The 12,676-nt window shown below is 47.8% G+C and overlaps 1 protein-coding gene across 1 annotated transcript in view; it reads left to right on the top strand.

Moving 5' to 3' along the window:
- The window catches only part of TMEM255A (transmembrane protein 255A), a 31,945-nt gene that overhangs the window by 6,701 nt on the left and 12,568 nt on the right, over window positions 1–12,676 (top strand). The window contains exons 3-4 of the mRNA XM_067304257.1: window positions 3,134–3,196; window positions 11,070–11,159. Of these exons, the coding sequence (XP_067160358.1) occupies window positions 3,134–3,196; window positions 11,070–11,159 (153 nt within the window). The remainder of the gene's footprint in view (window positions 1–3,133; window positions 3,197–11,069; window positions 11,160–12,676) is intronic.

The raw sequence follows: 12,676 nt of genomic DNA, 5'->3' as shown, positions 1-12,676 counted from the left end.
CAGCGGGATCTCTACAGATCAGTACCCAGAGCTGTAAGAGGGGTAGTGATCTGTCTTTGGTCAGGCGACAAACCTGTGGCAGTCTGGATTAGGTGCAGACTAGCCTGCGTGCAATGCCTCCTTGTATAAGTGCTGTCACTGTCACACACCCAGCTGACATGGGTTCCTCTGGGAGGGAATAGCAGATCCGCACTGGGCCATGAAACCTCCAGGAGGTCTTATAGCTGCCATGCCTGATGCACTGTTCTTTCTTCCTTTAACTTGCATGCCTTGGGCAAACCCCCTTTAGCAACAGCATGCAAGGAGAAAACGTGCATAGGAATGGTTGTCTGATGCTGGGGATCATCTTCCCAGGTTGTTGCTGAGGATCAACAGAAAAGATTCAGCAATCTAATTTAGAACTGAGTCCTGGAGACCTTCCGCACATCTGTGGTGTGGTGTGGTGTTTTGTTTTGTTTTGTTTTGTTTTCCTCTCCTCAGTGCAGGGAGGCCTTCACCCCCTTCCCTGACTGCTGGCCGACACCTTCACAACTACTTCTGTGGGCACCTAAGCTGTGCTTCCACAAGAAATAACGTGTTTATGGCTGGATAGATGACCTGGGCCTGGGAAGCCCAGGCTGCAACAGTGATGCTTCACAGACAAAAGTAACATTTGGGCACAGAGGTCAAACACCCCGATGGGAGTGAGGCTCACAGACTAAGAGATTCGTTTAAAAATCCTGCTTCTTTTTAAGTAGTAACTTACAAATTCTTTCCTTCTGTTGAGAGTCTTTAAGAAAAACATTCTTCAAGACTTTTCCTCATAGCTTTGAGCTCCAAGAACTCTTTCTTGCTGTGTATAATGGAAGTAGAGCTTCCAGCAGCTGCAGAGGCTACTAAATTTTGTGCAGCTCTGTGCAATACAGCCGGATTCAGAAATGGGACAGGGCCTCTCTGGAGGCCACAAACAGAACAAGGCTCACAGGAAAGTCTCCTCTGCGTTGTCTTGTGAAAGGCCGTTCATGAGATGCGCGTGCTGCCTCCAGGTTCAGCTTCCACCATCAGTATAAATGACTGACCTTTCTTAGGCTTTGGCTGGCAAAACTCTTCTTTGATGATTCCTTATTAAACATCAGCCTGAGGCTTTACTGTGGAAAAGCATGTTCAGTTGTATCCTCTGCTCCTTTCAGACGGACATCTCGGGGGATCAGCTCCACCAGCAGATAACAGTGATACAAGCGATGCAGATAATGAAGGTCCCTTTGTCCCATCAGTGGAAAAACACGTGTTTTTTCCCTTTGATGCAGGCTGACTCCACTGATGTATTTGGTCTTTGCCTGTTGGATGTATAGCTTCACTCCAGTTTGTTCTTTTACCTTGAATTATCTTGGTCTTTCACCTTTGTGCTGCTCTGAATCACCATGTGGAAGTTTCTTTAAATGTGTTGGATCAATCTCTAAGAGCACAAAATGGTTTTCTTCAATATTTGCCTTAGGTGTGTGTGTTGCCAAACAGCTTTCCTGCTACTAAACACCTCCGGACTAAAAATAGTACCTGAATCCATGTTGCTATTAATGCCTGGATCTCCCAGGTTTTGGTCTGTAAAACTCCCATAACATGCGGAAGGTGGGATTGTTGCTTGCCCAAGCTGAGCAAAAGAATAATAATAGAAGACTAGCTGTATTAGTAAGGGTCTAGCCCAGAAGCATTGGCAGATTAATTTGGGGCAGTTCAGCAATGCCACCGGCTCTCTGCACCTGTCTGCCTGCTGCCACAGTGCTGAGCAGTGCCTGGCTTCATCGCTACGCTGCATGCCGTGGTAGTTAAACGGTCCCCGATGTAGGACAGCAGTGTCTGAGAGGAGTGCAAGGCAGGCAGCTGGGAAGCAGCAGCCCGAGCGGCTGCTCTGCTTTGATCCTGTGCTGTTTGAGCCAACACCCGTTACCTCCTTTGGTGCTAGCACCAAATATCACAGAGCTAAGCAGAGTGGGAGAAGATTTAAGTCCAGCTTCTCACCATGTCTGTGTCTGCTAATCTCTGTGTGTGTTTCTGCTTGTTAATACTGGATTTGTTAAACCTTTGTTTCCCATTCCTGGATCTTACAACATCAATTCCAGGTTAGCTGGCCCATTCTTGAATCACTGCAGCTTGTTTCCTGCCTTATTCTGCTGCTTTAGAAGTGGCTAGTTATTTAGCATCCTCATCCAGATCTTCATCCCTTCCCCTAGTTTATCAAATGGATGTGTAGGCTGCTTAATGTGAACAACAGCAATTGTAGGACTTTTTCAGCATTTCTGAGTTTGCTGACCCATAGAAGTGGAGCTGCACATGCTGTATGCTGATCAAAGACCTTTCTAGTTGCAGCAGTTACAGAAGTACTTCTAGAACTTCCCTTGTGGTCTACGATTCCTGCTTAAAATCCTTGTTTCTGGCCTGGCTGAAGTATACTCTGTCTTAGAAACATCTCCAGTATAGCTAATAGTTTAAGGCTTTGGAGACAGGGGATGTGAAATTGCACTCCTAACTGACTTCACTGAGCTGAAATAAAAACAGAATTGCCAGTTACAGCAGCAAGAAAAGATGCTTTTGCTGGACTAGCTCATTCTATTCACTGGACTGGTGTGAGCTCTTCTGGTAAAAGACCCCGGTGCATAGCACTTCCCCTCCCTGCAAATGAGGGGGGAGCGGAAGAAGCAAGTGATTCCTAAATCTTTTCCCATTAAGAAATTTTCTGTTGAGTTGAACACTTAAGTGGTTGCTCACGCCCTTGGTGTGATCACCAGTGGCTGGTCCTGCAAACACTAGTGGCATGGTACGGCTAGGTTCACATCCAGAGGCTTCTGAATGTTTGTGGGGTTGTTCCAAAACAGCAACACATGTTTTCATCTACCACCCATTTCTCAGCATTAATGGGGAGGGGGGTGAATTCAAGTTCATCCTTTTGGTTTTTACACGTGCTTTTAGTGTCATATAAGTGATACACTTGACAGTTCTAGCTAGTGAGAGACTCCACTGATTTCCTTGCTGAAGGAAGAGTGCTCACACATTCACGATATGTTCTTTTGCTGCTTCTGGATTTAATTGTGTTCTGTCTGCATGTGAAATATGTTGGATATCTTCCTGATTTAAATGCTAACAATATGTTGTTTTTCAGCTTGGTTTTGGGTCATTTCTTGGAATAATTGGATCCAACTTGATAGAAAACAAAAGGCAAATGGTAAGTTCATTAACTATGTAGACTTTTTCAAAAAAATTGACCATAACTCAAAGAAATCTTGTTTATAAAGAAAGTGTTGTTCCTTTTCATAATCCTTCCAGGCTGATGTTGTGTACTTCTTGAGAACTAGAGATGGTTTCTGTCAGCCCAAGGAGAACAAGGTTGTTAACCCTGACATTTTTAAGTTTGAAAAAAAAACACTCAGAGGTACGAAGTGACTATACACAGTCTTATTGAACTCAGTGGGATCTTTCAGGGGTTCAAATTTGAGTGTTTGGGATTTTCAGGGTACTCGGCACTTCACTCATGCCCTTTTTTTTTTCTGTAGAGCTGTTAGTATGAGATGAATAATATGTTAAATAAGATAAATATATTTATTTTAAATCTTTTTAAATAAATTCCTGGCAGTTTGGGGCTCTGCAAAAATTGCTTTCGGCTACTTTCTGTTTGAAGAAAGGATAGAAAAGAAGATCAAGCAGGTGGTGTAAAAGCCAATCCCACAGAGTGGAGGTGAAAGCCCATACAGGGCCCAGCAGAAAGCTGTCCGTGGGGATATGTGTACTTAAAGAGGTCTCTGCTTTAGGTGTCTCTAGAGAATAAGTCACTGAGGTATTGACATGATGAAAAGGGTGAAGCATGATGTAATTGAAAAGCAACCAAAATTTCCAGCACTGCTCATAAGCATGTATGTTCCTGGTCCTTGTTTCCAAACACCTCTTGAAATGGGAAGCAAGACCTAGAGACTTTGCATGCTGTAATGCAGCAACTGTGAATGTGAAAAGCATAGAAGATGCTGGCTAGACAAGATACGCTTATCATAACTCTTGTAGCAGCCCTAGGGCAAAGAAACATCTTGTTGCTTCAGTGCTCTGGCTTTGAGGGCTGCCTGTATGTTTACCGGCATCTCTGCACTCGGTCTTCTCCCAACATACTTTTGCTTCTGTGCCAGTTACAGTTAGCAGATCATATTTGGAAGGAGTTGCCAACATGCACGGTGGGCGGTATGTGCGTGACCTGCCGTGGCCTTGGCTGGGCCCTGCATGTCACCAGGAGAGGGCCCTGGGGCCGCGGCATGGACGGCTCCACGCGGCCCACGCAACAGCTACTGCTTTGCCCCTGCCTCCCTGCCCAGCCGCCAGGCAGGCATGGGCCAGAGCCCGTCTCTCTGCCCGGAGCTCGCAGGAGGGTGCTGCCACCCTTCACTGCAGCCCGCGGGTGCCAGAACGACCGTCTGGCTTTGTCACCTCTGCCCCTGCTTCTGGTTCCCTCCGCAGCCTGTGAGGAGGGTTTCACGTGACGGGGCCAGGCAGCCGCTGTCTAGGCAGCTCTGTGTGGAGTCACGCACGGCTCTGCTGTCCCATCCCATGGGAGCTGGCTCTGGGCTGTGACCAGCAACACTCAGGAGGGGAGCGGGGGGGCAGTGGATGTACAATAACACAGAAAATAGGTGAGACCAGCACTGCTGACTTGATATAGCTGAGCTCGCACTGAGATGTGAGGGACAGAGCTGGCCCAGGTTACGTGCTTTTGGCAAGCGCAGGAGATGTGTGGACTTGGGTGAGTCTCTGATGACTCCAGACACATCTTGCAGATGCTGTTTCACAACCCCCTCCTCTTCCTGCCCATGCCTGAACTTAGCAGCTGTAGTGCTCGGGGGTGTCAGTAATGGGGCTCAGCGTGGGGGAAGTCTTTGGGGAAAACTAGTGAAAAAACAGAGGCGTGGGCAGAGAGAGATCAAAGGAAGCTGGTAGCTGGCAGTCACTGCAGGCTGTTGAGCTCAGGCTTTCCTAGCCAGTCTTCTCTGCTCAGTGCATGCGGCTGGCTGGAGGTAGTGTGTGGGGATGTGCAGTCCTGCTCCTGGAGAGCCAGGTGGACCTGCCTGGCTCCTGTCTCAGTATGGCTCACCCCAGAACAGCGGCTGCCATCTTCCTCGCCAGTGATTACCCCATCCTTTGGCATCAAGATCCTTCAAGCCTTCCTGGTATGAAGGTTGCTCGGGGCAAGGCAGGGGACTGCCTGCAGCTGCCTGTCCCTGTGGCCTGTCCAGCTCACCCAGCACTGCTACATGCTTTAGCAGCGATGGAGCTGCCTTCGTGGAGAGGCTCAGGGATCAAATAGCAGGGTGTGCTGCCAACCGAGGCTAAGGCAAATTGGCCGAGCTGCAGAGGCTGTCTGGAGAAATTCCTGCTTCTGCTAAACCAGAGGCTGGGCGGTGCTGTGTTGCTCTGCCCTTTGCTTTTCAAACAATGTGCTGCCTGTAGAGCAGAGCGGTGGCAGGAGGCAGTGGGTGAGGCAGACCCTGAAGGAGAGGAAGACATCCCTTCCCATGGTCAGACGGGGCCCAGGGTAGGTGGGTTTCCTGATTCCCCCCCCCCCAGCTATGCAAGAGCAACGTGTCCTGTTTCTTCTATCTTAGCAGGATTTCCAGGCCTCTTGCTCATCATGTATTAGCAGCATATCAGTCATATTGAGAAGTGATCATATTATGCCAGTCCTGCGTTCTTCACAGGACTGCCCATAAATGACAGCATGACTTGGACTTGACTTGTTTGTTTTCTAAAAAGCCCTGGGTAGCCAGAGTTTATTCTTTTCATCTCTGTATCATTTCGTGCCCCTTCCTGCAAAGTATGTGTGAGCAGCTTTGCGCGGACTACGTCATGGCCTTCTAGGTTTGCAGGCTAGCGTGTCCCTGCGCTGACAGCAGAGAAGGCATTGAATAGCCATCGCTCATTGTCCCCTTACTTTATTCATATCGCCTTCTTACCCGGAGCAGTTTTACAGTGGCATTTTTTCTCCATTACATTTCTATAATACCACTGGCAGTGCAGGATTCTTTTTTTTTTTTTTTTTTTTTTTCCATTTCCGTGAGCTTCCCAGTGAGCTAGTTTAGTAAAAGTCAGTCTGGGTGTTGCTTATTATTCAGTCGCCCCTTAGTGATGGCAGGAAGAGCTAAACGCAGCTTGTACAGCTGTGTCCTCGTGCATGCTTTCCCCATAAGTTGCCTGGGGCACATGAGGAATCAACTGAGCCAATTTGGCTAAAGGGTGAGCTCACCTGAACCAGCACCCCTTAGTTCTCTCCTGTCTGCTGACAGAAACAGACCTCTCTCGTTTCTCCCACCCCAGCGTATTGGCTTTCATGCCATGTGTCTGCACTTCCCGCTTGTCAGAGCAAGGGAGAGCTTTCAGCAGAGTTTGTTCCTCCAGAGACGCTGGCTGCCCGCGCAGACACAGCCCAGACTGCGCGCCAGCGTCGCAGGCGGCCGTGATTTATACGGGAGCTACGCGGTCAGCAGTTTCAAAGGACGAGTCAGCATTTTGCATGGCTTCGTAACAGTCATCCATGCCATGGAAAAGTAATTACCAACAGCTTCGCGGCCCATGCATTGCTGGAGAGTGGCCCAAAGGGAACTTCTGACCAGAGCACTCCTATTTTATGGTTCCTACATTATCCAAAGCCAGTTTGTCTTTTCGTGGCTGAACTCTGTGCTGAGTAACTGATTTTGATGGAAATTACATGCATTAAGACAAATAGTTAATATTACTTGGCTCTTAAAAGGGACTCGTGCTTGTAACAGCAGTATTGTCAACTCCAAGTCAAAAATCATGTTGACAAATCATGAGATGAGTTGAAAAACATGGAATTTTTAACAGGCATTTATATGTTTTAATTTGCTTTCTGATTTTCTTTAATATCTCATAAATTTTCAGTGTTTGGTTTTCAGGCTTTTTCTCCAGCTGAGAGTGAGAAAATCTCGTTTATGTAAAGCTGGCAAACGCATTTCTAGCAGCGGATCCTTAGGTCCTAGTGCAGGTAGAGCTGCTATGAAAGTGTCATCATTAACTTTATATTTTTAAACAATCGTATCAGCAGCTGCTGTCTGCAAGGGGGTAAACCAATAACCTGGGGTATATCCTTGGTGTTTGGCTCACTTCCCACCTCCAGGAGTCATGCTGCTTAGGGGGAATATCCTCTTTCATGCGTGTATGAGACAAAGGGAAGTACAGAAAAGCTGCAGTTTGTACAAAATAGCCTAGGCCATGAAAACCATTCCTTCCACAGAGGCTGTAAGAAGCTGTGCTTTCTCCCATTTTGTGGTTTCACTGGTTACGGCAGTGAATCGGTGTAACTGTTATAATTGGTAGTGCAATTTGTATGCCGGACATGGGCATGAAATGGGTCTGGGTGCGGAGGAAATGCTAGTGTTGACAGCTAACAGAAACAGCAGGGGCCCAGCGCAGGAGCTGATCCTCCGCAGTAGCAGCTTGTTGCTAGTGACAGTAACTTGTTTGTATGCTCCTGGGATTAATTTTACAATCTGCTCTAGCTGCCGCTGCAGTTTTTATTTGCAGCAGGGCAGTGGAAGTCTTGGATACTTTGCTTCATCTGGAAAACTACTTTATTTTCTCCTTTTTTGAAACTAATGGAAATGAGCAATTGCACAGGGACTGTTCCCATTGCCCCAAGTGAGCCCTCCTGTGCCTCCGCTCCTGCTGCTCGAGTTGGCCTGGTCTGCACGCGGACGTTGCTGGAGGGTGGCAGGGGCTCTCCTTGGTTCCTCAGGTCCTGGCTGCAAGGTGCAGGAACACCCCTTCCCCCTCAGATGAGTTTGAGGTGTTTCTGTGATCCTTCCCAGGGCCATGAACGCCTGCCTCCCACCACCAGAGCCTGCCTCCTGGTGGCCCCGTGGAACTGTGTGAAGCGTCTTTTAGGCCTCTCTGATTTATTTGAGGGAGGAGAAACACAAGCAAGCATTTCCTCGGTGCCTTGCACTCGTTTGGGCCCCTTGCTCAGCTTCTTTGGCTATTCTTCCTGTCTTACTCCTCATTCCACCACCCCTTCTCTGCCTCCTTACCCTCCTGTTCTCTTAAATTTTCCTCTCTGATCTTGTATCATTCAAATGCGTGGTGGCACCTTGAGTCAGCTGCAGGACCGCCTCTGCCGCTCTCCTGTCATACGGGGTTTGATGCGGCCTTGCTCAAGCTGCTCCACTTACAAGGCATCTGGCGGGGCATGCTCATTCCTCTGCAGCGGCTCCCAGAGCCAGGCTGCGTCCGGGGCTGGCAGCTGCCTGCCCTCGCCCTTGTGAGCACCCTGCCTGCCTGCGGAGGTGGGTCTCGGTGACCATCAAAGCAAACTGCGTGGCGCCGCTCTGCTCTGCTGCCGTCGCAGACCCCCGCGGTGCAGCCTGAGCGGCTTGTCCCGGGGCTGGCTGCCTGCTCGCTGCCTCCCGCGGATCCCTCCACCGCAGCCATTTGCGTTGTCTCGCCGCCTTTCTTCCAGTTCAAGGAAGCGCTGGTTACGGTGCAAGCTGTTATTTGGTAGTATCGGTCCAGCAGATGGACAGATTCTAGCCCTTGGTCTGCTTTCGTGTGGACAGGATGGGCACACACGTGTCCAAGCACCAGCCTGGGTTTTTGCTCCCCACAGTGCTGCTTCCCCAGTTTCTGTAGTTGGTTCATGCCCCCGGGAGACGACCTCCTGTGGCTGTTTCACATCAGCTGCAGAGAGGGAGAAAGAAACCCCTGCTTCACCCCTGCCTTCTCTAGGGCCTTTGGGGATTTTCTGCTCTCCCTGTGAGCCACTTCAGCCAGCGGGAGAGAAAAAGGGTGTTTCAGATAGAGAAATAACCTGTTTTTCTTCAGGATCATATTGACAGGCAGGAGCACGAACAGGCAGGGACCTGCCGAGCCCCTGCCTGCAAGCACGCAGCCGACCAGGGGGTCTGCAGCAAGGGGAGGAAGATAATGACGTCAGCTCTTGGTAACCACTCTTCTCACTGAGGGAGTTTGGGGTGAAAATGGTGTGGTTAACTTACAAATCCTGAGATACTTTAAAAATGAGTTTAGGTCCTTTCTGGCTTGTGTTTATCAAGGGTTTTGGTTTGTCTTCCTGAGGACTAGTTCCTCGTGTAGTGAAAGGAACTGAGATTTTGAAGTGGCCCCATAACTTCAGCACCTGGATCTCTATAACAAATATGCGCCATGCCAGGAGACCCAAGGTATCTGTCAGTGCTGGCTAGGCTAGTTGTTATTTTTGTGTTTATATTATTATTTCTTACTATTGCTCGAAGCTCTTTTTTTTTTATTTTATTTTATTTTTTTTTTTTAAACCAAAATCACCTTTGTGTTTATGGAGAAGCTGTTCTTAAGGGCTGCCAGAGATCAGCAATTGAAGGCTGCATCGCTAGAGTCAAAAACCACTGGGGAAAAAAACACTAAAGCTTTCAAGGGAAAGCTTCCCCTTCTTTAAAGGGAAATGCTGCTGTTCCCCAAGCTATGTCTTTCTATGTGAACCTGTTTATGGGGCTGCATTGTCTGGATGGCAAAAGCTAAATGCTGACAAAGTAATTCTCTCGCCCCTTGGTGACCCCCTTCTTTTGGTCTCCCTGTTCAGTGTCTCCCTTCTATTCAGTTCAAGTAAACCCCTGATATTTAGCACCCATGACATAACTCTGATATTTTGTAGAGGAGACTCATTCCTAGCACAGCACAAGATGCAATACCGCAGTGGCTGGTGCCCAGGAGAACTTGCAGACACTGGAAGTGAGTCACATTTGAATGCCATGCTGGCCCTCCCTCCACAAGGCTGTTAATATCCTTGGTGGTGTTTTGGCAGGGTGGTGATGAGCATCATGAGCTCTGCACATGTGGAGAGGTGCTCTGTAGTGTTCTGGCAGAGGCTGAGCTGCAGCACAGGAGCAAGGAGAGGTCACATCAGCATTCATGTGTGGTTCCTCCAACTGAAGGCTTGGTGTTTACAGAGAGCAGGATTTTAAAGCAGGGTAGTGGGAGTAGAGACTTCTCATTTTGCATGTCTGGGTTGCAGGTTGAGTACTGTTGGTTTATTTTCTGAAGGCTTTAGCCCTAATTCTAAAACCTGGCAGGATGGAGCTAGCAAAGGAGGATCAGGCATGTCTGACTTTCCTCCTTGAGCTGAAGATGGAGATTTCTATTCTTGCAACCCCATGGGCTGTCCCTGCAGCAACCCTTCAGGGCCTGGCTCTAGTTAAGTGGCACAGAGGAGCCTAGCTGGGCTGCAGTGAGGGTGTAGGCTGGCTCGTGTTTTTGTGCATATACCTGCATATAAGCATTCTTTCCTGAATGCCCAGTCCCACCACAGGGGTTCCCATGCAACAAGGTCCTGTGTTGTTACAGCATTATAGTTGACCTATAGATGAGGAAGGGTGATGAATGCGCTCAGGCGCAAGAGACAACATATTTTAGTTCACTTGTCATGGGAATAAAACATGAGAGCCAGCTCTATAAATCCATGTTGGCTGTTGAGGCAAACCCCTCCTATGGTATGACGGCTGTGCACCTACCTCTTTTTCTACCAGCTGAAGTTACTGCCCTCAATCTATCTCTGTGCTAGAGCTCAGCCCTAACAGAGTCACTGAGGTCTTGTGGCCCTTGCTGGCTTCAGCAGAAGCTAATGTGGCTCATGGGCTGAAGTGGTGAGCAGCTCTCGTGGCAGCTCTCTAGGGTGGAGGGAGAAGAAAACTCCCCCTTTCTTTCCAGGCAAGAGTTAAAGACAGCAGCAGCCAGGAGAGGAGGTGTATCCACAGCCTAAGGTTAGCACCTGGGAATCATGGATAAACTTACGTTACAGTATCAGCTCCCCAGAGATCCTGTCTGGCAAGATGCTGCCTACTCCTGCTGCAGTGCCTCTACCTCTGCTTGAGGATAGACTTTCCTTTGAGACACACATCCCATTGATTTCAATGTGACAAGTCCGTGCAGCCTGGGCAAACATTTGGGCCATTGATAGCTTGAGGGCTTACTGACTGTGGTTTATAAATCCTTGTGGAAAGGGCATGAAACACTTGGTTGTGGAGAGGCAGATGATACTTTGCTTTGTTTTCCTTTCTCAGCTGGTTGCATCGATCGTCTTTATCAGCTTTGGCGTCATTGCTGCGTTCTGCTGTGCCATAGTAGATGGAGTCTTTGCTGCCAGACACATAGTAAGTGCTCCCAGGAGAACAAGGGTCCTGCAGTACTTTTATTCGAGGAAGACAAACGTTGTGTCTACTTCCTACATCAGACCACATTACACTTTATAAATATGTCATGTGCTGAATGCTGTTATAAATCAAAAAAATTAGAGCAATGTATCAGCTTTAGAAAAATATTTTAAAACGAGCAATAAGTGTTAAGATATTAACACTTTGCTTTAGTGTTTTTGTGTATGCTTTATGTGTTAGTAAGTCTCAAAACTGCAACATGTAATGTGAATTACGAGTATTGTGAAATGACAGTGTACAAGCAGTAACGTTTATCTTATTTTTAGTAGAAGCGGTTCTTAATACTAATTGAACCACTGTATGTTGTAGTAGAATGAAGCAATTTGATATGAAGGTCCCTGATGTGTTACACTGTAAACAGGAAACACTTTCAATCTGTTCTGAGTTTCCATTCAATGACTTAAAAAAAAAGATATGAGCTAATGCTGTGATGACCAATCACAAGTACAGTGGGACATGCAAAAACTTCAAAATATTACTCTAAAAATGAAAAAATCATAATTCCATTTCAAGTTTTAAATTAAAATGTATAACTGCAAACAGATTTTTTTTTCTCCACATCTCTGCTGTTTGGTTTCCATTGTTTTTGGAATTTTTGGTGAAATGGTATTAAAAAATAGATTTGGGGTTTATTTGTAGTCAGAATGGAAAGGAATTTTGGAAGGTCAGAATCACCCATGAAATGGAAATTCCATGTGTCAGCTGGCTCTTTATTCTTCCTTGTAAAACAGACTCCTCTTTCTGGCCTCTGAACATCCAAATGGTAGAAAGATGACTTGACGGCAGGATTTGCTGACAGAGCAAAGGGTAGCTCCGCTCAGCTGCGTGATAGGTCGCCATCTCTCTGGGTGTGATGAGCAGGTCTTGGCCATCTCTGACCCTCGTTTCAAGGGCATGTGAAGCGTTACCTTTGATAAAAATGTGAAGCTCTTTTTGACTCCTGGCTGATCCCGGCCACATGAGCATGAGCCCTGCAGACTCGCTCTGTGATTTTGGATGCTGACCTCATGGGCTGGGTAACAGCATGAATTGGCACTTCCTCCCTGCCAGCCGCAGGGATGTCTGTGTGTCTGCGGCAGCGAGGGCTGTGCAGTTGGAATGATGAGGGCTCTGGTTTCTGCCTCTTGATTAATGAACGTGCTTTTGGCCTCACTTCTCCTCCTGACTGTCCAAGAATGTCATCATCTCACTGGAGATGTGCTCCTGCCACACCAGCACATAGTGTTCCCTTTCGCCTGCTGCTGCCATGACTTGCCACCGTAAGCTTTGGATCAGACACCCAGCGAGCGAGTCTGACTGCTCACAGGAAGGCCTTGAGCAAGGGTTTGTCTCCACGGCACATTAACCAGTGTGCACAGGAGGAGGGCAGCTACCACCGTCCTCGCTGACCCTGATACAGATTTAGTGTTGCTTTCTCTGAGGTTTTGGCCTGGGGTACAGGCTGCCCCTAAGTGAGA

This window comes from Apteryx mantelli, chromosome 13, assembly GCF_036417845.1.
Source record: "Apteryx mantelli isolate bAptMan1 chromosome 13, bAptMan1.hap1, whole genome shotgun sequence".
Taxonomy (NCBI): domain Eukaryota; kingdom Metazoa; phylum Chordata; class Aves; order Apterygiformes; family Apterygidae; genus Apteryx; species Apteryx mantelli.
This window is presented reverse-complemented; position numbering and strand designations above follow the sequence as displayed.